Below are 26514 nucleotides of genomic sequence, written 5' to 3'. Positions count from 1 at the left end.
GAAATCATTTGGAGCTGTACAAAGAGTGCAATGGAACCACTGATTTTTTCCAGCTCTTTTGCTGACTTAACAAGAAGTTCACAGGATGACAGAATGGTTTGGGTTGGAAGGGATTTAAAAGATCATCTTGTTCCAAAGTTCCTGTGCTGGGAACAAGGACACCTTCCACTGTCCCAGGGTGCTCCAAGCCCTGTCCAGCCTGGCCTTGGGCACTGCCAGGGATGCAGGGACAGCCACAGCTGCTCTGGGAATCTGTGCCAGGCCTCAGCACCATCACAGGGAAGGATTTCTCCCCTGTCCCATGTCCCTCTCCATGGGGAGGAGATGGAATGAGCTCACCTCTGAGATTTCCTTCCTGCAGGCTGAACAACCCCAGTTCTCTGCACCTTTCCTCCCAGCAGAGCTGCTCCATCCCTCTGCTCATCCTGGAGCCTCCTTTGAACTCTCCAAAGCTTTCCTTGAGCCCTTCCCTACAGAGCCACATGGTAATGAGAACATTTTATTTCATACTGGATAAATGTCTGACCCTCCAGGCATAATAATCTGCTTTAAAAAAAAAAGTTTCCAACTCTTACTTAAAAAAAATAAAATCCATTTAGATGTTGACTTTGACTATGTGCCCAGCATCAGTGGCAAAAGTGCTTCTGTTTAGAAAGGATGGCTGGGTCAAAATTCAACTTGTTTTTCAGGAATAGGAAACCCAGGGGAAAAAAAAAATAAAGCAGATAAATGATTATTGGCCATTATACCATCAGGATGGTGACAAAGGCACAGAGGCTTTGCTACAATCTCCAGGAAATTCCCAAAGAATTCCATGGCACACTAAGCATCAACAAGTTCTGACCATGGTGTGCCTGCTCTCCACAACACCACCACTAATAATAATAATAATAATAATAATAATAATAATAATAATAATAATAATAAATAGTAATAATAATAATAAAAAATAATAATGTTATTTCACAGAGGCAAAGGAATCACATCCCATCATAAGAGACAATCAGGAAAAGCAGCTATTTGATAATTATCTGATCCACCAGAGAGGCAGTTTGGGGGAAAGCAGAGAAAACTGGGATTTGCTTTTCTCTGAAATAATAAATCTAAGGTTACCAAGCTCAGAGAAGGGTTCCCACCTTTCCCACCTGATGTTCCCAGAACTAAGAAACACTAAGGCAGTGTTTCCACAGCCACCCTTCAAGACACAAAACAGCTAATCTCTCTCTCCCTGAGAGAGATTTTTATTCTATAAAATAATTTATAAAAAATAAATTTAAAACTCCCAACAGGCAAAGCCCATTTTTTTAGTGAACAGAATTTTTTCCCTTAGGACAGATTTCCTGCTGCTGGCTTTTAACCTCACAGGTATAAGGGGGTAGGTCTAACCTTAAATGACTGACTGGAACCACCCTGCTGAGGTGCCAAGGGGCAGAGCTTTAAGCCAGGCTTAACAAAAACATCAAAAAAACGAGAGTGTGGAATTGTTTCTAGAGAAATGGTTCCTTTGTAGGGGGACAAACCTTTGCGTGCCCAAGTGCAGGAGTGAGGAAATTTGGTTTTGTTAAACCTGAGGGTTACTAAAAACCTTTAAACTTCAGGTTGGCTTCTCATAAAACAATGAAAACACCTTTCTTTTTTTGTTGTGTTTTTTTCCCTCCATACTCATTTGTGACTATTGATTTCTCCTTGCCCTTTGCTCCTCTGGTTCTTGGCTAGCTCTGCTCTCAGAGCATTGCCCCCAAGGCTCAGGCCCTGCAAGGAGGCCAGAGCTCTGTGTGCAGCTCCTGGGTCCCTGTAATCCAGGAAAGCTCTGTGCTGTGCTCCCTGCCAGCTCAGGTGAGCAGGAATCACCTGCAATTCCCTCAGAGCACTTTTCAGCTCGCTCACCCTCAGGCTGCCAGGCAAGTTCCCCACATACACAGTGGTGATTGTGGCAGATCCCTCCAATTTGGGATTTACAGCATCACTTCCCACTGGAGCTGAGCCTGGAGCAGCCCATGGTTGGGTGTTTGCAGCCATCACCTTCTTGTTTGAGATTGTTGCTCTGTTGGTGTTTGCCAAGGCTGGATGTTCATCTTGGAGGGTGACATCCTTGCCAGCCTGCTTCTCCCTGCTTCTCAGAGTCTTTAGGATGGGGATTTTTCCCAGCATCTCAGAGCTGACCTAAAAAGGAGGAAGATGGATAGAATTATTGGAAAAGGATTCCTTGCCTTCCAGAAAAAGATGATGAGCATCAGGGCTTGTCTGTGCCATAAAAAGAGAGGAACCTTATTATCCTGCTGCCATGCAGAGTGCCACAGCATTCCAAATGTTCCTAATTGCTGGCCTGATTGGGAAGTCTCTCCCTAAACACACTGCAGGACAAAAATAAACATCAGTGACTCTTGAAGAGAGCAGTACAATGTGGATCCAGCAGGCAAATCCCAACCAAAGTCAGGATTATTACAATTTGACATTTATTTATCTGAGTGCTCTCAGATCTGCATTCTCCTTGTGCTCTGTGTTTGCTTTGACTGAGGGGCTGTGCTCCTGCCCTGGCAGAATCCATCCCAATTCCTACCCAAGCAGAATCCATCCCAATTCTTGCCCTGGCAGAATCCATCCCAATTCCTACCATGGCAGAATCCATCCCAATTCCTGCCCTGGCAGAATCCATCCCAATTCCTACCATGGCAGAATCCATCCCAATTCCTTCCCTGGCAGAATCCATCCCAAACCCCAACCCTGGCAGAATCCATCCCAAACCCCTACCATGGCAGAATCCATCCCAATTCCTGCCCTGGCAAAATCCATCCCAACCCCTGCCCTGGCAAAATCCATCCCAATTCCTGCCCTGGCAGAATCCATCCCAATCCCTGCCCTGGCAGAATCCATCCCAAACCCCAACCCTGGCAGAATCCATCCCAAACCCCTACCATGGCAGAATCCATCCCAATTCCTGCCCTGGCAGAATCCATCCCAAACCCCTGCCCTGGCAGAATCCATCTCAATTCCTGCCCTGGCAGAATCCATCCCAATTCCTGCCCTGGCAGAATCCATCCCAATTCCTGCCCTGGCAGATTCCATCCCAATTTCTGCCCTGGCAGATTCCATCCCAATTCCTGCCCTGGCAGATTCCATCCCAATTCCTGCCCTAGCAGAATCCATCCCAACTCCTACCCAAGCAGAATCCATCCCAATCCCTGCTCTGACAGAATCCATCCCAATCCCTGCCCTGGCAGAATCCATCCCAATCCCCAACCCTGTCAGAATCCATCCCAATCCCTGCCCTGGCAGAATCCATCCCAAACCCCTACTCTAGCAGAGTCCATCCCAACCCAGCAGACCCTTCCATTCTGCAGAGCTCCTGGTGCTCTCTCCCCCAGCACAGGATATCCCATGGCTGGCTCACACAATGTGGAAGCTGCAGCAGGAGTGTGCCTTGGAGCAGGGCTCCCATGGATGTGGGCCCAGCTTGGGGCACATCCCCAGCCTGGGGCACATCCCCTCTGTGCCACCCCAGCTCCCACACCACCCACAGCTCCTCAGATCCCACATGGCTGTGCTGGGAACAGAAGAGCTCGGACAGTGCACTTCACACTGAGAGCCTGTTCCTCCTTCCTTCCATCCCTCCTTCCATCCATGCCCTGCTCCCAAAGAGCTTTTCTGGAAGGGCTCTTCCTCTCAACAGCTGAAGCCCATCCGTGTGAGGCATGAGATGCCCCAGGCTGCACTCAGACACTGGCAGGAAATGCAGTGGTTCCCCAGCTAATGTGGTCGAGCTCTTGGCTTGCACACTGTGCTTGGAAGGAGGAGGAATTCCTGCTTGGCTGCTGGACAAGTCCAACATCCATCAACACCAGATCCAATGCTGAAATTTAGGGAGCAAAACAGCCTGGGGAAGCAATGTCTGAGCGAGCAGAGACTCAGGCTGGTAGCCCAGAATGTGAGTGGGCCATTCTCAGCAGGCTGGACTGGAGCAGCACCAGTACATCCCAGTCAGATGTCCCAGCTCAGACCTCACTCACCCCAGGGAATCTGAGCTCCTGCTCCTACAGTTACAGGCACAGCCAGTCTGGATCTGCACAACATCAAGCTCAGCTCCCTGGGGACAGGAGCCCAGCTCTGAAGTGACTCGAGGAAAAGCCAAGCCAGGGTGGGGCAATGTCAGGGTGAGGTGACAGAAAAGTCACTCAACAGAATTCTCTTCATGCTTCCAGGGCTCATCTCCTCAAGAGCCAACAAGCAGGTTTTATTTCAGGCTGGAACTAAATAAAAATAAGATTTCCATAAAGCTGGTTCTGCTAACACAACATCAAACAGCAAGGACTTGCTCTGGGGACTTGCTCCAGGAGCCTCCACACTCAGAAAGGTGCAGACCATTTTCAGATTTCAGATTTCAGAGTTATTACTCTGTGGATTCTGGGGCTGACTTGTTTTTCTCAGCCAAGAATTCCAAGTGCTGTGTTTGACAGCAAACTCCCCTTCCCTGAGTAATACAACATCAAACCAAGGGCTGAAGGATCTCACTTCGTTTGTCCAGGCCAGCAATTAAGAACATTTGTTGTCCTCTGTCAAATTTTGATGTGAAATGTAAGCTTTGTGCTAATTAAACCAAACAGGAAAAACATTTTTCTGTTCTCATGCAACCAATCACTCCTGGCCCCAAAGCACAACCTCAACCTCCTCCCAAGAACAGCTCCTTTCATCCTGAAATTAAACTCAGTTGCCAAGGCATGGCTTGGGTGTTTGGTTAGAAGGGGAAATGCTACCAAGGGCAAACCTCAGGGTTCTGGAGATTAGGGCAATCAGAGATGGGCACTGAGAGGACAAACTCTGGAATTCCCAGGCTTTCAAGGACAATCCAAGGGCAGGATTGAGATAATCCAGGGAACAGCACAATCTCAAAGAGATTTCCACCAGGCCTCTCCTCTCACTAAATCTGGCATCAGACTGCAGCTCTTGGAGCTACTGTTTCAGCTCCTGGCAACCTCAGGGAGATGCAGTGACAACAGCATTTATGTTTTAGGAGAAATTTCTGCACAGAAAAGGGGGATTGGACATTGGAATTACTGCCCAGGGAGGTGGTGGAGCTCTCATCCCTGGAGGTGTTTAAGGGAAGACAGGACATGGCACTCTGTTGTCTGTTCTGGGATCAGTCACAGGTTGGAACTGATGATTTTGGAGGTGTTTTCCAACCTCAGTAATTCAGGGATTTTTGTAAGGGCTATGAACTATTTTCTTTTAAGTTCTGATCAAACACCACCATGAAGTGATTCTGTCATTTCCTTAAAATCCAGCCCTGTGCAGATAAAACAGAAACAAACCTTCAGAGCACAAACAACAAAAGCAGCTGATTTAGGACTTGTATTTTTTTGTATTAGCAAAGATTTGTAAAAAACATTAGACAAGTTCTGACACTGTCAGCTGACACTCTCCTGTCACAAGAGCACAGAGGATTTACCTTAAGGGCTTTTTTCTCTGGGGTCTAGGAGAACATTTCAGCCTTCCCTGTTTTCTCCAATTTTTATGCCACAGAAAGGCAGAAACTCAATTTGGGGTTTCAATTCAACAAACAAATAAATCCATTGGGTTTTTGGGGGTGAGAACTAAAAGGGCAAAGAGGGCAGTGGGTGGCAGGGCAGAGGAAAAAGCTTGTTCTGCTCTGTTGCAAAAGAGCAAACAAAAGAACCCTGTGGTAGTACAATGTGTTGCTAATTACAATCATGCAAAAAGTTCCTTTTGTCCTGTGAGCTGTGGAGGATTGCAAAGATTTATTTCCATGTGGAGAGAGGCCAAAGATATTCCTCCTCTCTTTCAAACAGGCTGCACACTTCTGGGTGCTGTGCTGGCTGCTCAGGCCTCCCTAGCCCTGCTTATCCCTATTTACTGCTTTGGGCTAAGCCAGAATTTAAGGGACATTCCAGCCCAAGTCTGGTTGACCCAGCTATGTGAACATGGGCAAACCCAGCACTGGAAGCTTCCCCCATCCCTCTAAAGTCAAGGCCAAACCATTTACTGATGGTTTTAAGCTTTGGATTGAGTGTTGGGATTTAGCTTTGGTAGTGAAACCAAAGCTGAAGAAGTTTCCTATCATCCCTTGAGCACCAATTCCCAGACCAGTTCCACACTTCAGCCCTCTGGGGTTGGCCAACAGAAGTGTTTGTGGGTCTGTGCCATCAACTCTGAAGTGATTTGGGTTAAAAATAACTCCACCAAAGGCAATTAATCATTTAATAATCCTGCCTACTCCCTGCCATGGCTGGGAGAGCCTTGGGGAAAGAGGACAGCATGTTGCATAAATTCTGCTGGCACACAATTACTGGGAAAGGAGCTGAGGAGGGAAATGTGGCCCCTTTCTGACAGAAACCTGAGGAAAAAAAAGTCTTGGATGCTGAGTGCCAACAAAATCTCCCAGCACTCACCCACAGCATCCATTGCTAGGAGACCTGGTCTGATCCCCAAATGTGGGGGTAGATGGAGATGGAACACCAGGGCTCTCCTCACCCCCTGCTCCCACAGCCCTGAGCAGAGCCACCTCCAGCACTGTGCTGGGGAGGATGAAGGATGTGCTTGTCCTCTGTCAGAGTGAGCAATGCTGACACCTGAGCCAGCCAGGCCAAGCAAACTGCACTGAGAATTCCCTGGAAGCACTGCAGTCCTGGAGAGAGGCTGATGGGATGGGATGGGATGGGATGGGATGGGATGGGATGGGATGGGATGGGATGGGATGGGATGGGATGGGATGGGATGGGATGGGATGGGATGGGATGGGATGGGATGGGATGGGACTGGATGGCACTGGATGGGATTGGATGGGATAGGATGGGACTGGATGGGATTGGATGGGACTGGATGGGATTGGATGGGATAGGATGGGACTGGATGGGATTGGATGGGATTGGATAGGACTGGAGGCTGTCCTTATCCTGCTATTTCATTCTGCTTCCCTCAGCTCCTCACCTCACTGACACAGGAACACCTGGGTCTTGTGAGACCCCATCTGGAATCAGTAAAACTTGGAATGTTGGATCAAGTCCAGAGGAGGGCACAAAGTGGGAAGGACTGGGACACCTCCCCTGTGAGGACAGGCTGAGCAGGTTGGAGCTGTTCATCCTGGAGACATCCCAGCACCTTCCAGCATCTGAATGGGCTACAGGGAAGCTGGAGAGGAACTGTTCATAGTGACAGCACAAGGGGAATGGCCTCAAAATGGAGGAGAGGAAAATGTAGATCTAGAGAAGGAATTGTTCCCTGTGAGGGTGGGCAGCCCTGGCACAGATTTCCCAGAGCAGCTGTGGCTGCCCCTGGATCCCTGGCAGAGCCCAAGGCCAGGCTGGATGAGGCTTGGAGCAACCTGGGACAGTGGAAGGTGTGCAGGGGCTTGGAATAAAATCCTCTTTAAAATCCCAACCCAAACCATCCCATGATTTTAAGATGGAGACTGATCCATCAGCCCTTCCAAACAGGTGGGCAAAAGGTGTTTGCAAGGTTCACCTCTGCCCATCCTGAGGGCTCTGAGCCCAGATTGTTCAAGACCTGTAGGACAGCATTTCCAGGCTGTGTCCTCATTTCCAGGAGCTCTGAGCAAACAGGGATGTGAGGCACAGACAAGGCCAGGACAGCAAGGCCAGCACAGCTGAACATTTTATCATTCATTTGCACAAAATGTCCAAATATGTGCACACAATCCAGGGACATATTTCTGGGAGCTGGCAGCCCTGGAGCCTGCTGCTGTCCCTCAGGAGAAACCACACTTGGAATCCACTGCAGGGGCTCTGCAGCCAGGCTCAGCTTTGTAAAGGTGTTCAGATGTGATCATGTGTGGAAGCATTCCCCAAAAACACCAAAATAAAGCCTTGGCTACACTCACTAAAGGATTTTCCAGCTTGGATGGGTGCATTTTTTCAGCTTTCCTTCCCAAATGTTCTATCACAGCCCCAAATCAAAGCTGGTTGTTGTCAGAGGGTTTCCATCTCTGCCACTGGGATTTCCCCCAGTTCATTTCAGGAAAATTCTTTTTCTACTGCTATAAAATTCTCAGCAAAAGAATTATTTCAAAACCAGAAGGAAATGCTTGCTAAAATAGTGATTTTTCCACCAACTACTCTAATTTCCCTCTTCATGAACCCAAATATTTTAATTTGTACAGTTTCAATTTAAAATAAGCACAGCACAAATAACTTGATAATTGGGACAAACATAATAGCCAGTGTTCCAGATAAAGATCACAGTTACCCATAGAAAATATTAAATAAGAAAGCAAGTAGCTTCATGAATTTAGAGTTCCCAGAAACAATGGGCTGGATTTTCAAGGCAAATGAAGCCAAATAATTCTCCACTGGCATCCAAATAAAGTTTTCCAGAGTGCTTAGCTCTCAGCAGCTCTTGCTGCCCTCAAATTGATGTCCCAAAATTCTGACCTCAGAGGCACAAAACTTCCACAAACACCCCCAGCATTGTGGATTTAAGTGTTTCTGGAGTGCTTGACAATGCTTCTTTGGTATTGATGATATTGTGGCTCTTCCTTGAAGGTCTTTAAACAGCACAGAACACACAAGAGCACTCCAGGAAAATGCAGCACCTCTTTCAGCATGGAAATGGAGCCAGGGATTTGTTTGCTGGGTGAGCAGCAAATTCCCTCTGGAGCTGTAAATCCAGAGTGGGAATTACTGGCAGCACATCCTTGACCAATCCTTAATCCCATATTTGCAAACACCTGGATTTTAAACTCCTAAACATTGCACTGGCCTGATCCAGCCCTGCTCCCCAAGGATCAGCTTTTCTTTACAATGTATTTTCCACCTCACAGGTCTTCACAATGAAGTTAAGCCACTCTCTGTTGACAAAAGGCCATGTTTAGAAGTGGTTGATTTATTTACTCACTGCCTCTTGGTTCGTTTAGTTTTGCTCTGAGGAACAGGAATGCACCAGCAAAGCCAGGATTTGAAGGAGAAAAGGATGGAGAGAAAATGATGGAGAAGCAGGGAGGAAAATCCAAAGGACAAACACTTAATAGCCCCTATCAAATGCTGCCTTTTTCACTCCCTGGTGATTAACCAGACCTCCCACCCCTCTGTGCAAGGGCTGAACATCCAGGTACCACCACAGGCACAAACAAAATAAAAGTCACTCATTTCCCTGGGGAATAATGGTCATTTCTTCTTCATACAGTCACCACACTTTGTTCTGCTCCCAAAAAGGCAGAGAAGTGATGATTATCCCTCTCTGCCTGCTCTTCTCCAATATTCCTATTTAATCCACACAGCTTGAGGTGTTCAATCAACACTCAAATATTCAAATAAAGGGTCAATCTGTGCTCCATTCTCAGTGAAAGCTGCAGAAAATTCAGTTTCTGCTAAAGGCACAGAAAAAGAAATAAAGAAGTGTCAGCAAGGCCACTTACTGAGAAGTCTGACACCAAGGCAGACAAACTGATCAAAACTATGTTGGCAAGATGGATGGAGCACAAGGGGCAGGCCTTCAACACAATTACATTCAATAATATCCTAAAAAAAATGACAATTCAAAAATAATTCAATGGAAAAAATGCACTAGGACAGACAGAGCTGTTATTTATTTATTTATAACCTCAAATCCTCAACCACAGGCAGGGTAAAATGCTCTCCCACAACTGGAATAAAAATAGTCCTGGCTAGAATTTGTTTGTTGTAGATACATTACCTAAAGAAATTTAACTCTCTTTGCTGGTTGGCAAATTATACCCAACAACTTTTGATTTCCCTGAAAGTATTCCCTTAAGATTCCTCAGTTTTTGCAAGATGTGGGTGCACAATTCCTCATTTCAGCATTCCTGCTGTACTCACTCATGCAGGATTGTGTCTGCTCCCTAATTGGATGATTTCAGAAATGAAAATCCAATGACAAAGAAAAAGTTTTCCCTGCAGGAACCTCCAGTAAAACAATTCACTCAAAACTATTTGGGAAGTTGAGAAGTACTGGGCAGGGGGAAAAGGCCAAATCCATAGCAGAGGAACTACTAATAATTAAAGGTTTAAAGTCACTTTTCTTCCACCTGAAAATGAGCTCCAGCCACAAATTTACCCTTGGAAAGTGAATCCACTGCAGAAACAGGAATGTTCTATAGACTTCTACCCTGGGACACCTCCCACTATCCCAGGGTGCCCCAAGCCCATCCAGCCTGGCCTTGGACACTTCCAGGGATGGGGCAGCCACCTCAGATTTAGGGAAATCTCTCTCCTCCTCTCCATTACCCCTAAAACCCCACTGCACACAGATGCTGCTGTTCTGTTTCACCTGACAAACACATCTGCTCTTTCACCAAGTAGTTATAATTAAAAAAAAAAATTATATATAAAAAGTGGGGGGGTTTATCAGCAGATTATTGGTACCTGTAAAGCACCAGCTGCAAAGGGTTAAGATTTAAGTTGAATTAAGATTTAACTTGCCTTGTGCCACATTATTCCCTGAGGTTTTGGTCGTTTGCAGTGAGTCTGGATAGTCCTTGTTGGAGTGAGGATGAAATCCACAGTTAAATCATGATCATCCAGGAGCTCCTCTGCTATGTCAAGCACCTACAAGGCAGAGATTTGGTTAAGCAGCTAAAACCAAATTCCCTAAAACTGTGCCCCATTCCTGATGTCTTGTCACATGCAAACCCATCAAAGACAATGGGAATAAAGATGCCAAACCAGCATCATTCCATGTGACCTCTGCAGACAGAGCAGGAAGTGTCCCAGAGCTCCCTCCCTGCTGGAGAGGGGACATTGGAACATCTGAACTCACCTGGCAGTCGTGGACAATGGTGACCACAGGGGTGTCCTCCTGCACTGCACCCATGGACACCATCATTGCATATTCCATGTCTGCATAACCTTCCCCTTTGCCAATTCTCCAGCCTAAAGCACAGCAAAGTGGGGAAAAAACAAACAGCAGAGTGGAAAGTTGTTGTTAAAAGCATGTAATTTAGCCCTGCAGTCTGCAAGTTGTGATTCTGGAAAAAATCAGATCAGCAGATCTCTCACAGAGTGCAGCTTTCCTTGAAATCAGCACTGAAATGAAATAAAACATCAGCTTCAATGACTCCTAGAAGCTTCCCATTCAGAATAAACAAATTTAATGCAGTTAACACAGCAGTTTATTTAGCAATTGTATTTAGAATCTTCTATTTATGTGCAGCACAGGTTAATGTGGGTGAAGAGGAGTCTGGGTCACACACAAAAACTGTGTTATTTTAGGCAAGGGATAAAGCCAGTGGAAAATTTTTCAGCAGCAGCAGGTTTCCAAAACACTAGAAAATGCAAAATCTGATCCCCAAATAGGTACTGAATCAGCAGGTCTAACACATCAGCCTGTGTGAGCACAGCAGATCTCTGACCAGGCAGCCTGCTTGGATTCCTTTAAAACACAAATAATTGCTGGCCTCAAGAGTTTTCCTGAAGGCCAAAACATCTCTGAGGCCTCTGCTGTGTGCCCAGTGCATGGCTGCTTCCTGCTGGGATGGGGAGCAGGGATTTGCCACACAGAGAGGCAGAACTCAGGGCACAGCTGAGCTCCAAGGATAAATCTGGCTCTGCCACGTGGTGTGGCCTTCCTGACACTGCACTGGCACTTTTCTGCTGGAATTTTTTCCTTACCTTTTTCAGAGACAGCCACTGATCCCACAACAACCAAATCCACTTGTGCTTTCCCATCCAGCCCTACAGGCACACTGAAGTCTCTGACACCCTGCAGGACAAAAAAAAAAAAAAAAAACAAAGCAGTATTTGAGGTTTGCAGAGTGCACAATCTTCCAAGCACTGAGGCAGAAATCCAGGATATTTTGATAAATCCAAATAACTCCCTATGTTTCCAAGGGTCTCTTCCATGTTTAGGCAGGCTGTACATGTCTGGGAAGTTATCCCCCAGGGAATCCTAGAATAGATTCCCTACTACAGTGACAAGAATGTTGGCACACTGCATGGAGAGCTGAGGGAGGTGGGCACTTTTAGAAGCAAGGTTATTTATTTAGGATCCAAAACTGATATTTTGGAACACTCTTTTGGAAATCTGTTCCTAAAAATGAGGGCAAGTGACACTTCCTATTTACACTTCCCTACTCTACTAAAAACTTGAGGAATACCACAGCACTACAAATCCTACAATTCATCCTGAAATACAAATCATAAAGTTAATTTAGACACAGACAGCTACAGCACAAAGAAATCTTAAGTTACACAAAGTGATACCATTTTTTTTCTCCCCCTCTCTGCCTGTTCATCCCCACCCACTCCTCTTTGATCTGTTCTCATCTTAATGAAAATTCTCTCCAGATTGCAGAAATTAAAAATTATGTTTACTTGGGTTTTTAACTATCTGAGGTTTAGAACTATTAAAAATGCATACTGTAAATGTTCCTCACACCAACTCAGCTCGCTGCTAATTAGAAATTAACAATATTAAAATCACAATAAAGAGCCAAACATTTTCTTTGCAGAGCATAAACCCCAAGAATTCAGTAATTTGTTGCTGCCTATCAGCACTAATGCCCATCAGGCACTTCCCAGCACTGTGGGAAGGATTGTTTGCACAGTGCTTTGTAAACACAAACTGCCAACAGCATTTTTTCATTAGTGGGCTGGGGGAAAAAACCAGACACAGGGTGGTAAGAGCCCAGATCAGACAGCAGGCCAAGAGAAAGGTCTCTTTCAAAAGTGCTCTTCAGCCCTGAACAGCTCAATTAGTTAATGACTCCAATAGAACTTCCAACAAAGAAAGTCACTACTAATTACCAGCCATTTACAACCTCAGTGTTTATGGGGTTGGGCAGAACTTTATTGCCTTTAGCAGGAGATAAAGGAGGAAATAAATCCATATAGTGACCTCTTCATGCTGCACCAGCTGGGTTTGCAAGGCAAATAAAGAAGGATATAAACCTGCCAGGGATCTCTGGCCAGAGGCTGCAGCTGTAGAGTGAGAATGAAACACGAGAGGGCAGCAAGAGACCGCGCTGCAAAGCCAAACCTCCCCACGTGTCCGGGCCTCGCTGCGTGCAAACACCACAGAGCACGGTGCTTTGGATGTGTACTCCTGAAATAATCTTGTCTTTCTGATCTGCTAACACATAAGAGCACTGAAATATTCCCCAGAGGATTCAGCAGCTCAAAAGTGCAGGATGTAGGAGTGTGAAGTCCTACAAGTCGCTCATGATTTTCCAAAAACCACTCAGAAATATCAATACTGTCCTGTTAAAATGAAATCTTCTCCTGATTTCAATATTATAAATGCAGTTGTGTACACAAACCCAGAATAACATCCTGACAGGAAGATATTTCAGCTTTTCCAACTTGCAGCTGGTCCATCCTAACCCCACACTGTCCCACAAGTTAATGGAGCCCTCCCTGGTCCCCACCTGAGATGTGGCACATCTTCTCAGCATCTCCTTGGTAGCACCTGGAGGGGGAACAATCCTATTGAACAGTCCAGTCCTCAGTCGTGGTGTGGGAACCAGCAAAGTCTTCCTTGCCTGGGGAACCACATGAAAATGTTCATTTTACACTGAAGAAATATTTTTGTTGTCACACAGTAAAAACTACGTGACCAAATATTTAATTTGTTGTGTTGTTGCAAGATTAATTTCCTCCATTACAGAAATATTCTACAAAAAAGGGTTATTGAAGGAATAAAAGGTAAAAAAGGTAAGACATACATTTGAAGATATTTAAGGACATACCTTTAAAGATATTCCCTTCTTTAAAGCCATGGCTTTATAAGAGATAATAGTTTCAAACTGACAAAGAGCAGGGTTAGATTGGGTATTAAGGAGAAATTCCTCCCTGGGAGGGTGGGGAGCCCTGGCACAGATTCCCAGAGAAGCTGTGGCTGCCCCTGGATCCCTGGGATGTCCAAAGCCAGGCTGGATGGGGCTTGGAGCACCCTGGAATGGTGAAAGGTGTCCCTGCCCATGGCAGGGGATGGAACTGAATTATCCTTGTCACTCCATGCCACCTACTGACTCCCAAATGAGCTGCACATCAAATCTCCTGTGATGAGCACACCAAATCTCCTGGAGATGCAGTGCCAGGTGAGGCTGAGGAGCTGCCAGGCTCTGCTGTCCCTCCCAGCCCCTCCTCAGGGGTTACCTGCAGAGCCGCCAGCCGGGCACCTTCCAGAGGTTTGTCAGGATCCACCTTCACCTCCCGCGCTCTGCTGAACACATCCAGCTCCCTGAGAGAGCAGCAGGCCTGGAAAGAGCCCTGGGACAAGGAAGGAGCCAAAAGGAGAAGATCTACACTTACTTCCAGCGTTAGGAAGCGGGCGTTCCTCTGGGGAGCATCGGGGTTTATTTTTACTGTGCGGGCAGCCTGGAACGCCTGCAAGCCCAGGAGCCTCGTGGCAGCATGGGAGGAGCCCTGTTTGCACAAAATACCAGCAGAGATGGGCAATTTCCAACGTTTCACCCTGCAGAGAGGCTGATTGCTGCAGATTTTTAATGGAGGGGGCTGTTAATTTCCTGTTAATCCCCAGAAATGGCCAGGTTGGAGCAAGCTGGTGTGAAAAACATGTTTTAGTTTTGGTAAAATTTAAAAGGTTTAATAAAAAGATAATAGGAGACACACATAAAGTAAAGGGTTGGCAAGCTTCTTCGGGAGCCCTTTTTAAAATACATTTTATAATACATCAACTTGTTACATATTTATAGTTCCTTATGTATAGTTTAACATTTTTTGAGAATTATTTAGCGTGGCCACTTCTTGGGTCTGCCTTTTTAGAGCATGTGTGTTTTTTGGTTTGTGGTTTTAATTTTCTTTTTATTATTTTTTAATTTGGGTGGTGGTCCCAGCCTTTTGTAGCTGGTGAGTGTTGATAATTGTAGTGTTAGCTGAAGGGTTTTTATTACACATTTAGGGGTTGTTATTTTAAGCACACTATCTCTAAAAACTTATGTCTGACTTTTGCTATTAGAAGAAAAGAAAAAAAGCCTATATTCATCCAGAAAAGCTATTTTAACATTATACATACAGCATTTATCCCAATATTTGCAAAAAGCCAACAATGTGTCATGCACTTATAGCACTGGCATGGTGCAAGGTGCTCCTGCTGAACGAGCTTTAAGTTCCCTTCCAGTTCAAACCATGCTGGCTGTCGATAATTGACAGGGTGGCTCTGCTTGCTTTGCTTCAAGGGCTGCAAGCTGCGGGCCCGGGGAGCTGGGGGGACACTGGGGGAGAACTGGGGGGAGTTGGGAGGGAACTGGGGGGGAGCTGGGAGGGAACTTAGGGGCACTGGGAGGAAACTGGGAGGAACTGGGGGGACACTGGGGGAGCTGGGAGGGAACTGGGGGGACACTGGGAGGGGACTGGGGGACACTGGGGGGAACTGGGGGGAGCTGGGAGGACCTGGGGGGAACTGGGAGGCACTGGGATGGAGCTGGGGGGGAACTGGGGGGAGCTGGGGGGACACTGGGGGAGAACTGGGGGACTCTGGGAGGAACTGGGGGACACTGGGGGGCACTGGAAGGGAACTGGAGGGCACTGGAAGGGAACTGGGGGACACTGGGGGGCACTGGAAGGGAACTGGAGGGCACTGGGGGGCACTGAAAGGGAACTGGAGGGCACTGGAGGGCACTGGGAGGAACTGGGGTCACTGGGGGAAACTGAGGGGGAACTGGAAGGGAACTGGGAGACACTGGGGGGCCACTAGGGGCACTGGGGGGCACTGAGGGACACTGGAAGGGAACTGGGGGACACTGGAGGGAAATGAGGAGCACTGGGGGGAGCTGAGGGGGAACTGGGGGGACACTGGGGGGCACTGGGGGGACACTGGGAGAACACTGGGGGGCACTGGGGCACTGGGGGGACACTGGGAGAACACTGGGGGGCACTGGGGCACTGGGGTTCCCTCCCGGGCCCGAGGCGGGGAGGGAAGGAGCAGCAGCAGCAGCAGCAGGAGGAGGCGGCCCAGCGCCGGCAGCCGCCGTACCTTGAAGTTGGGGATGCGGCCGCGCACAGGCCGCGGGAACTCGGCCAGGCCGGAGGCCTCCAGGTGCTCCCACACCTTCTCCCGGATGTCCCACTTGGAGCAGGCCCCCGAGGGCAGCGCCATCGCCGTGACGTCACCGCCATCGCCGCCCTCACCCGCCCCTCCGTGACGTCACATCAGCCACGCCCCTCATTCTGCGCTCGGCTATGACGTCACAACCACGCCCCTCCGAATACTGACGTTGTCATTGACAGACCACGCCCCATGTTACGTCACACAGAGGGGCGGGGCTCATTATTGGCCACGCCCCCTCCGGCGCGCGCGCGGCTACGGCGGCTCCGAGGGCTCAAAACGCCTCGGAGGCGAAGCTGGGGGAGCAGGGTAAGGGAAGGTCACCCAGGACCCGCTTTACTTCTGGAATTAAACATAAAAAAGGCTGTGCTGACGCATTAATGTGAGATTTCCGTCCGCATTGTACAAATACCGCGGGATTTCCATCGTGTCTTATGGCTGGGGGTAAAAATCCCACCATGCTTTTTGTAAAACAATCCCTCACATTAATTACTTTTCCATTAAAAATTGGCTACTGGCGAATCAAACAATACCCAGTCTCTACGTGGGCTCCCCAGTCTGCCGGCTTCCCGAAAGTTCACTTCTTGCTCGCCTTTAATTGGATAATAAATGACTTGTTTGCATGATTTATTATTTATAGAATTAGTGTATTCTACTAAAACCACCCCAAGAAGGAGGACATTGAGAATCCCGACATTCCTGAGCGGAGTGGGATGGAGGGGTCATGGGAACAACGAAACAACGAAGGTTTATTTTAAATAAATAAGGGAAGGGGGGGAATATCTTCAGAGTTTTTTGCTTGGCTTGGATGCTGCGGATCCATCAGAGCTGTGGCTGTGCCAACCCAAAAAAGCGGAACAAATTCGGGTGCTCCTCTCTGAGCGGTTGCAGACGGAGCTGGGCAGATGCAAATTCTTTTTTCTGAGCAGTTTTTTTCTCCATAAAGGCCAAGACTCTTCCCAGCTCAGTTTCCCCCTCCAGCTCTGAGCGATTCCCAAATTTGGATTAATATGTGATGCTTCACCTTTTCGCTTGGAAGCATCCAAAAAAATAAAATTTGGAGCTGTGGTGCTGTGATGGGGTTTGGGAAGAGCCTTTCCTTGGCTTGGAATGCTGCTGGAGCCAGTGGGAATCCTTCCAGCCACAGCAGGCCACCCATGTGGAGCTGGGCTGGGGTGTTTGAAACTCATTCCTGCGCTGCCTCCTCATGGAAAACTCATGGAAAACTCATGGGAAACTCATGGGAAACTCATGGAAGACTCATGGAAGACTCATGGAAAACTTACGGAAAATTAATGGAAAACATGGAAAACTCATGGAAAACTCGTGGAAAACTTCTGAAAAACTCATGGAAAACTCCTGGAAAACTCATGGAAACTCGTGGAAAACTCCTGGAAAACTCCTGGAAAACTCTTGGAAAGCTCATGGAAACTCATGGAAAACTCATGGAAAACTCATGGAAACTCGTGGAAAACTCAACTCATGGAAAACTCCTGGAAAACTCCTGAAAAAGTCATGGAAAAGTCATAGAAAGCTCATGGAAAAGTCATGGAAAACTCATGGAAAACTCATGGAAACTCATGGAAACTCCTGGAAAACTCATGGAAAACAACTCATGGAAAACTCATGGAAAAGTCATGGAAACTCCTGGAAAACTCCTGGAAAACTTTGGATGTGCCTGGATCACTTCTAAAATCCATTTTTACCAAGCTGAATCAAATATTTCAGTGGAAGAGGTTAAAAAAGGATGTGGGATTTTGAAGCAAATAAAATGCAGCTCTCCCTTGTGAAAACACCTAAAAAAGGGGAGGGACAGATGAATCGGATGAATCCAAACCCTGGGGAAAATGCAGAATGCAACTTCTTGTGATGCAGGAATCATTTCTTGGAACTGCAGGCTGAACACGCCTGGGCAGGCAGGAAAATCAGCCCAAATGCACCCAAAAAGGAGCTTTAAACCAGGCCTAACATTCTGCTTGGGGTTCAATAGTGAACATTTTAAAAAGGCTACAAACTTTAAATTAAAGCATTTTTAAGGTAGTTTCCATTAATGAAAGGAGTGTGGATTTCCATGTGTGAATAGAGTGAGTTCAGGTGCAAAATCTGGAGAAATTAATGTGCATCAGTGGGTCTGGGCTGGAGCCAGACAGAGCTCCTTCCTTCCTTCCTTCCTTCCTTCCTTCCTTCCTTCCTTCCTTCCTTCCTTCCTTCCTTCCTTCCTTCCTTCCTTCCTTCCTTCCTTCCTTCCTTCCTTCCTTCCTTCCTTCCTTCCTTCCTTCCTTCCTTCCTTCCTTCCTTCCTTCCTTCCTTCCTTCCTTCCTTCCTTCCTTCCTTCCTTCCTTCCTTCCTTCCTTCCTTCCTTCCTTCCTTCCTTCCTTCCTTCCTTCCTTCCTTCCTTCCTTCCTTCCTTCCTTCCTTCCTTCCTTCCTTCCTTCCTTCCTTCCTTCCTTCCTTCCTTCCTTCCTTCCTTCCTTCCTTCCTTCCTTCCTTCCTTCCTTCCTTCCTTCCTTCCTTCCTTCCTTCCTTCCTTCCTTCCTTCCTTCCTTCCTTCCTTCCTTCCTTCCTTCCTTCCTTCCTTCCTTCCTTCCTTCCTTCCTTCCTTCCTTCCTTCCTTCCTTCCATCCTTCCTTCCTTCCTGGAATCCTTCCTTCCTTCCTGGAATCCTTCCTTCCTGGAATCCTTCCTTCCTGGAATCCTTCCTGGAATCCTTCCTGGAATCCTTCCTGGAATCCTTCCTTCCTGGAATCCTTCCTTCCTGGAATCCTTCCTTCCTGGAATCCTTCCTTCCTTCCTTCCTTCCTTCCTTCCTTCCTGGAATCCTTCCTGGAATCCTTCCTGGAATCCTTCCTTCCTGGAATCCTTCCTTCCTGGAATCCTTCCTTCCTGGAATCCTTCCTGGAATCCTTCCTTCCTGGAATCCTTCCTTCCTGGAATCCTTCCTTCCTGGAATCCTTCCTTCCTTCCTTCCTGGAATCCTTCCTTCCTGGAATCCTTCCTTCCTGGAATCCTTCCTTCCTTCCTTCCTGGAATCCTTCCTTCCTGGAATCCTTCCTTCCTTCCTGGAATCCTTCCTTCCTTCCTGGAATCCTTCCTTCCTTCCTGGAATCCTTCCTTCCTGGAATCCTTCCTGGAATCCTTCCTGGAATCCTTCCTTCCTGGAATCCTTCCTTCCTTCCTTCCTGGAATCCTTCCTTCCTCCCTCCCTCCCTCCCTCCCTCTCTCCCTCCCTTTTGCCCCTCACTCTTTCCTTCCATCATTCCTTCCTTTTGCTTTCCTTTTCTGTCTTTCTTCCCTACTTTCCCTCTTCCCACTTACTTAATTATTTTCTCCACTCATCCTCTCTCTCCGTTGTTCCCACCTCCATCCTCTCTCCCACGCTTGTCTCTCTTTCCTCTTTTCCTGCTCAATCTCTCATTGTCCCTCTGTCCTCATCCCTGTCCCTCTGTCCCCGTCCCTGTCCCTCTGTCTCTGTCCCTCTGTCCCCATCCCAGTCTCTCTGTCCACATCCCTGTCCCTCTGTCCCTGTCCCCGCGCCCGGGCGGTTCCGGAGAGCGCTGCAATCCCCGCGATGTCCCCTGGGGGGCGACACACGCCGCGCGGAGACCCCGCGGGCAGGTGAGACCGGAGCGGCCCCGGGAGCGACACCAGGAACGAAACTGGGAACGAAACTGGGAACGAAACTGAGAACGACACCGGGAATGGGTCGGGAATAGTCCGGGAATAATACCGGGAGCAGCCCGGGAATAATACCGGGAGCAGCCCGGGAACGACACCGGGAACTGCCCGAGAATGACACAAGGATCGGCACAGGAAAGGTACCGGGAACAACCCGGGAACGACACCGGGAAGGGCTCGGGAATGGCCCGGAGTGACACCGGGAGTGGCCTCGGGAACAACACCCGGAGCGGTCCCGGGAATGTCCCCGGAGCGGTCCCGGGAATGTCCCCGGAGCGGTCCCGGGGCGCCCCGAGCTCTGTGAAAGCTCCGCTGCCGCTGCCGGTAAAGGCTGCGAGAAGAAAACCGGCGAACCACCGGAGAACCCCCGCGGGGGAATCCCGCATTTCCAAGCGCCTCCCGCTCTCCCCCTCGAAGGGGCTCCTCTCTCCGCGCTCCCCCCGTATTTTTCATAATGCTGTTTTTATTTTATTTAATTTTTTGTCTTCAATCCATTCGAATTTTGGGCTTTTCCGAGCCCGCTGGTTCAGTCTCTGCTCGGTGCCCAGCTGCAGCAAGCAAAGAACTTTTGCTGCTTCTGGGGGTTCTGTAGAAATTCAGCTTGGTAAAGTTTTCAGCCGAGGAGAGGTAAGATTCCATCAGGGATATTTCTCCAGGCTTCTAGGAAGGGACAGCACTGGGACACCGCAGGGGTGGCTTTGCTCAACCTCTGTATTTAAAAATTCCTGAATTTTAGAAACATATCGTTAAAGAAATCCCATATGCTTGTGTACGCTAAGACACAACCCAAGTTGTTACGAGAAATGTGCTTTATTTGAAAACCGAACATAAAAGTGTGAACTCGTTCTCAAATTATTCCAGAAAAAAAAATAAAAGTTTTCTCTTATGGTCATACATTTACATGAAAAGTATCAGCTTATCTCGCTGAATTCACTATTTGTTTTCCCAAACAAAATATCCCCGGACATTTACTCGGTGGACGAAACCCTCCCCGAACACTCAAAATTATTTCCGTCAAAATTAAATAACAATTTTGAACCTCCCGGACAAACTTCCAAATCAATTTTTCCCATCGCAGATCATTTTTAACCATCCCTCCTTGTAGAGGAGCTGCCTCAAAATTTAATTTTTTTCCCTCCCTTTAGTTATCGCATAAAATCGTTTCCTTTCTTATTAAGAAAATCTCCGGTAATTAACAGTCCCGCCGGGTTCCCACGGCCGGAGCCGGCTGCGAGCGGGAAAGCGACCCTGGATCCCACAGCCAGCCAAAATCCCAGCCCGACTTTGGGGGAAAAAAAATAATATCTTTGTTTAAAGCCTTACGAAACCACACAAATTGCAAGGAGGGCAAGGCAAAATTACAGTGTAAGAAACCCAAAAATCACCGCTCGGGAATCAGAGCGGCAGCGGCCAGGCTCGGGGGAGGCAGCGGGAAAGAGCCCGGCCGAAGTGACACCAAATTAATTTCCACCTTATCTCGCTCTTTTCGATTTTGCAGCGCTATTTTTGATTATAGATATATTTTATTTTTATTTATTTTTTTTCCCTGCGGAGCAGGGAAATCGCTGGTTTCCCACCTCGGCTGCTTCCCCCGGCAGATCCACGCTTCTCTCGGGTGGAACAGAACAACTCGCAGCAGTTTCTCCCAACACTTGAGTTTACACTTGGTCACCATGCGTCCCTAATTGTGCCACTCTTCTCTAATGAACTCATTATGGAGATGGCAGAGGGGCGGATTTCACAGGCACAAGAAAATCCACCTCAACGCCCGGAACGAAAAAAAAAATTAGACCCTTAAACGCGCTGTTTTTATTGTTTTGCTGGGTTTTTTCTATAATAACAAAATATCCCCGAGCTCCCCCAAAGCGGCAGAGGAATCTCTGAACCCGCAGCGACGGCGCCAGCGGGACCGGGGCGCGATGTCCCCGGCACCGGGCGAGCACCCAGGGCCTGTCCCGAGGAATTCCACTGAAATACATTCAAACGGGAAATTTAATATATTTAAAAACGTGAACGCAGAACCTGCGGGCACAGCGACACCGGCGCGGTGTCACCTCTCCCACCATCCCGACATCAACCTGCCTGCAAAAAACGCTCAAACCCTGTGCTGTTAGCCTGGGAAGGGCAGCGGGCAGAGCTTCCCGGCCAGCTCGGCGCTGTTTTTTGGGGCCGAATCCCTCGATCCCGTGCGGAGGGGGCTGGGGGTGCCCGGCGCGGGGCTCGGCCCGGCCCGGGAGCGCGCGGGGGCCGCCCGCCAGCGCCGCCGCGTCCCGCGTTCCCATTGGCTGCGGCCGCGGCGCCGCGCTCTCCTATTGGCTGCGGCCGCGGCGCCGCGCGCTCCCATTGGCTGGCGGGCGCGGCGAGGGGCGGGGCCAGCGCGGAGTAAAAATGCGGCGGCGGCGCGGGGCGAGTTTTGAAGCTGCGCAGCGCGGCCGGGAGGGAGCTCGGCGGCTCCCGCACCCCTCCGGGGGCTCCGGAACGTTTCGGGCCGTTGTTGTGACAAGGACTGGGTTTTCCGCAAGGCTGCTTTTTCTTCTTTTTCATTTTAATTTTTTAATTTTTTTTTATAATTTTTTTTCGGTTTTGTTTTTGGTTTGCTGCCTTTTTTTTTTTTTTTTTTTAATTCCCTTTTCCTGCGAGAACAGCACCCCCCCAGCCCAGCCCAGCTGCCCGCAGGCGTGTGTAGCAGAATCACAGTCATACAGAGGGAGGGAGAGGCCGCCAGAGACCACCCTGCCCCCGGCGACCCGGAGGATGCCGCTGCCGTGCCGCTGCTAGAGGACACGCTGGGATTTAGCTCGGCTCCGAGACTCTCTCTCTCTCTCTCTCCCGCTCTCTCCCTCTCTCCCTTCTCCGCGGAGGGGTCCCGGACGGGGGTGAGGCCCTTCCACCGTCCTCCTCTTCCTCCTCGCCTCCGCGGCCGCGGGAAGCCCCTCTCCATGATGCAGGCTCGCTACTCCGTCTCGGACCCCAACGCTTTGGGAGTGGTGCCGTATTTAAGCGAGCAGAACTACTACCGGGCAGCCGGGACGTACGGCGGCATGGGCAACCCCATGAGCGTCTATTCGGGCCACGCCGAGCAGTACGCGGCGGGCATGGGGCGATCCTACGGCCCCTACCACCCGCACCAGCCCACCGCCCCCAAAGACCTGGTGAAGCCACCTTACAGCTACATCGCCCTCATCACCATGGCCATCCAGAACGCCCCCGACAAGAAGATCACGCTCAATGGGATTTACCAGTTCATCATGGACCGCTTCCCTTTCTACCGAGAGAACAAGCAGGGCTGGCAGAACAGCATCCGCCACAACCTCTCGCTCAACGAGTGCTTCGTCAAAGTGCCCCGCGACGACAAGAAGCCGGGCAAGGGCAGCTACTGGACCCTGGACCCCGACTCCTACAACATGTTCGAGAACGGCAGCTTCCTGCGCCGCCGGAGACGCTTCAAGAAGAAGGATGTCTCCAAGGAGAAAGAGGAGGCCCGGGAGCGGCTGCTGAAGGAGCAGCCCAAGCCCCCCGGGCTGCCCGGCGCCGACCTCCCCAAGGAAGCCTCCTCCTCCTCTTCCTCTTCCTCCGCCTCGGCGCCGGCCTCCGAGAAGAAGGTGGTGATCAAGAGCGAGACGGCGTCTCCCGAGCTGCCCGTGATCACCAAGGTGGAGACGCTGAGCCCGGCCAGCGGCGGGGCCCTGCGGGACAGCCCCCGCAGCGCCGCCTCGCCCCCCGCCGCCGCCTCTCCGGACGCGTCCCTGCCCGAGCATCACCCCGCGGGCAACGGGCTGCCGGGCTTCAGCGTGGAGAGCATCATGACCCTGCGGACTTCCCCCGCGGGCGAGCTGAGCCCGGTGAGTGCCGCCTCGGGCAGGACGGGCGGCGGGCTGGCGCTGGGCTACCCCGCGGGGCAACCGTCGGGCTACAGCGCGGCGTGCAGCCAGGCGCTGGACACTAGTGGGAGCTACCACTGCAGCATGCGGGCTATGAGCCTCTACAGCGGCGACAGGCCGGCTCACATGTGCGCTCCGCTGGAGGACGGGCTGGCCGAGCATCCCACCGGTGCTCCGTCGCCGTTAGGCACGCTGAGTTTGCCCGCGGGGCAGGACGGAGCGCTGGGTACCGGGCATCCCCACGGAGGCGGCGGTGCTGGCGGAGGGGCGGCGGGGGGACAGCCCGCGGCTTCTTGGTACCTGAATCACGGCGCTGAGCTGAGCCACCTGCCCGGCCACACTTTCGGCTCTCAGCAGCAGACTTTTCCCAACGTGCGGGAAATGTTCACGTCGCACCGGTTGGGGATGGAGAGCGCGGCGCTGAGCGAGCATCAGGTGAGCAGCAACTCCGCCTGTCAGATCCCCTACAGATCCGCGCCCTCCCTTTATCGCCACGCCGCCCCCTACTCCTACGACTGCACTAAGTACTGAGTAGCCGTCACCCCCCTTTTAGGCCCATAAAAAAAATAATATTAATAATAACTATTAAAAAAAAAATCGGGAGAAATAAACCCACACCAATAAAATCTGACAAGCTTCCCCGTGGACTTTGCGGCCACAGATTTGAAGTTTTCACTTCAAAGTGAAATTCGCAGGTTTGAAGATGCCAAAAGCCCCGGTTTTGGGCCTCCTTAAATTCTGGACAAGTATCTTTTACTTGAAAAAAGGGGGATGTCTCATTTGAAAAAGGAAAAAAAAAAAAAGACATAAAAAAAGAAAGAAAAGAAAAAGGTTAAAAAAATTATATATATATATATGTCTATCTAAAAGTGGCAAATTTTATATGCTAAAGTATAGGAGGTCTCAGAAAAAATAAGTTATGGACCAATATCACAACGACCATTTATACGATTTAAAAGGAAAAAAAAAAGTTTATAAATATATATATAAATATATGTCCTGGGTATTTTTTGAGTTCTCTGTTGTGCTGTAAAAAATATGTGGATTTCTAATCAGGCTGATTTTCAGAGCCATTAATATAATATTTAAAGTTGAGTTCACTGGATTATTTTTGTCTCGCCCAACGGTTCCTAACTTCCAAATTAATGACAAGTGATTTCTTCTTCTTCTTCTGTGTACAATTATGCAATAGATTTTCTTTCGTTTTAGAGCTGTTCTTTTCGCAAGACGAGGAAATAATTTATTTTTTGCTGGTGGATTTTTTTTTTTTAAGGAAAAAAAAATAGACAAAGTATCTGATACTTTTTTATTATTATTTACGACGTGTGATGTTTTGTATAATAGATTTCACCTTTACCATTCCTAAGGACTATTTGCTTTAACCTGCTTCAAAGTTCGTTTGTCTTATGTGGTCCTAATTGTTGTACTTACCTTAAAATAAATCCGTGCTGGTTTTTTCTGCTCCAAGTCTTCTCTGTGTCTAATCTGGGGGTTTTTAAACTTTTTTTTTCCCCTCCCTTCACCTTTCCTTCACGCACAAAACGTACCAGAGGTTGTTTTTAAAACAAAATGGTTTTCCTGAAGGTTTCTTTCTTGGAGAAAAAATTGAAGAGCTGGAATTGTACAACTGGGGAGGGGGGGACGGAAAAACACAGTGGGGCTGAGCCGCTCAACCCTGAATCCCTGAAATTTCGGGAGTTTTCCCAGGCCTTTGATGGGGGAAAAAAAGGGGAAAAAATCAGGAGGAGCAGGGAGGGGAATTTCTGCTCCTCTCGGCCCGTCCTTCCGAGCGCGGCCCTTGCGGGGGGCTCGGAGTTTCCGTGCCCGGAGCCGCCTCTTTCTAAAGAACAACCCCCCTAAAATCCATTTTATTTATATATTTGGTTTTCTTGAAAGGAATCCCGGGTGCCTGGGAGTGAGAGCGATCATTTCAACCCGGCCTCGCTGCGGAGTCTTAGAAAGGTGGAAAGTTCACTGGAGAATCATTGCAGTTTTGGAATCCTCTCTTGTTTGAAGTATTGGCTGATTTGAACTTTCTCTTCATCTGTTTAAGCTCCTGTTCGCAAGGCCGGGCACTGCCAGATATTCTGGCTTTTCCCAAATCATCCTTTAACCTGTTCGAGCAGCTTTAACCCAGGGTAAAACGCCGCATTTAGCAATCCTGAAAGCCTGGGAATGCCTAAAGCAGAGTTTAGGAGGTGTTTGAAACTTTGCAAACGCAGCTTTCAGGAGCCAGAGCTGTAAAATCGCATCCACCCAGCATTTCCAGGGGATAAATCCCAACCGTGCCCCCGTCCCACCTCGCACAAAACCCCTCAGTGCCCCTCAAAACCCTTTTTTCGGGGTTTGGGAGTGGTTATATATCCACGTCAGGCTGTTGAAATCGATGATCTAAATTGATTTTGACCGGTTAAATTTCGCCTGCGCTTGAAAGCTGGCAAAAAGCACCGAAAGTCTCGATTCAAATGAGAAAAAAATGTCTGAGCCTCACTTGAGCTGTATTTTAAGGAACATTCTTGTGAAAAAAAAAAACTCCCTGCCGTTTTTCCTGGCTCTCAGAGGGTGCTTTTTATTTAATTTTGTATTTTCTTCTTTTCTTATTTTTTTATGAAATGAAAGTCAAAGTGGCACTCTTAATAAGAGAAAATACAGAGTGTAAAAAAATCAATAAATAGGGAAATAAAAGGAGTAAAATGATGTAAAGAAAATAAATAGGAGGAAAAGAGAATGGGGAAAGAATTTTTCTCCGGTCCAGACCCTCTTCCCGTGGGATTTTTTTCCTGCGTGGATCGCGGGGACGCTGTGGGGGGAGATGACAGAAGTCAGGTGCCTGCTCTGGGCTTTCCCACACGCGCTGAGAAATGCCGGGATCGCCGCTGCTCCCGCATCTTCCCACCAGGGCTCTCGGGGACCCTTTTCCTCTGGCAGGGATGGATTCGGGATTCGGGATGCGGGACTCGAGATG

At 48.7% G+C, this 26514-nt stretch overlaps 2 protein-coding genes across 3 annotated transcripts; one reads left to right on the top strand and one right to left on the bottom strand.

The window, feature by feature from the left end:
- Window positions 1–1661: 1661 nt before the first annotated feature.
- MTHFSD (methenyltetrahydrofolate synthetase domain containing) lies at window positions 1662–16086 on the bottom strand. 2 transcript variants are annotated; one of them, XM_033069332.1, is made up of 7 exons: window positions 15922–16086; window positions 14238–14351; window positions 13352–13465; window positions 11598–11688; window positions 10747–10859; window positions 10410–10535; window positions 1662–2163 (listed from the first exon to the last, which is right to left on the bottom strand). In XM_033069332.1, exons 1-7 carry the CDS (start codon window positions 16042–16044, stop codon window positions 1663–1665), a joined length of 1182 nt encoding a protein of 393 aa, XP_032925223.1. In that variant the 5' UTR covers window positions 16045–16086; the 3' UTR covers window position 1662. The 2 variants fall into 2 exon arrangements, with proteins under 2 accessions (XP_032925223.1, XP_032925222.1); XM_033069331.1 differs by lacking the exon at window positions 14238–14351 and adding an exon at window positions 14082–14195.
- Window positions 16087–22316: 6230 nt separating this feature from the next.
- FOXC2 (forkhead box C2) lies at window positions 22317–25016 on the top strand. Its single transcript, XM_033069735.1, has one exon. The coding sequence runs from the start codon at window positions 22608–22610 to the stop codon at window positions 24078–24080; it is 1473 nt and encodes a 490-aa protein (XP_032925626.1). The 5' UTR covers window positions 22317–22607; the 3' UTR covers window positions 24081–25016.
- The last annotated feature ends 1498 nt before the right edge of the window (window positions 25017–26514 follow it).

This window comes from Catharus ustulatus, chromosome 11, assembly GCF_009819885.2.
Source record: "Catharus ustulatus isolate bCatUst1 chromosome 11, bCatUst1.pri.v2, whole genome shotgun sequence".
Taxonomy (NCBI): Eukaryota; Metazoa; Chordata; class Aves; order Passeriformes; family Turdidae; genus Catharus; species Catharus ustulatus.
Note: the sequence above shows the minus strand (reverse complement) of the source record. Positions and strands in the feature narration are given on the sequence as shown.

What these genes read in the sequence shown, in the direction of transcription:
- FOXC2 (XM_033069735.1), top strand. Translation starts at nt 22,608, where the DNA reads ATGATGCAGGCTCGCTACTCCGTCTCGGACCCCAACGCTTTGGGAGTG.
- MTHFSD (XM_033069332.1), bottom strand. Translation starts at nt 16,044, where the DNA reads ATGGCGCTGCCCTCGGGGGCCTGCTCCAAGTGGGACATCCGGGAGAAG. An exon ending in CCCGCTTCCTAACGCTGGAA is followed by an intron (nt 13,466 to 14,237) that starts GTAAGTGTAGAT and finishes GTGGTTCCCCAG; the next exon opens with GCAAGGAAGACTTTGCTGGT. An exon ending in AGTGGCTGTCTCTGAAAAAG is followed by an intron (nt 10,860 to 11,597) that starts GTAAGGAAAAAA and finishes GCTGTGCTTTAG; the next exon opens with GCTGGAGAATTGGCAAAGGG.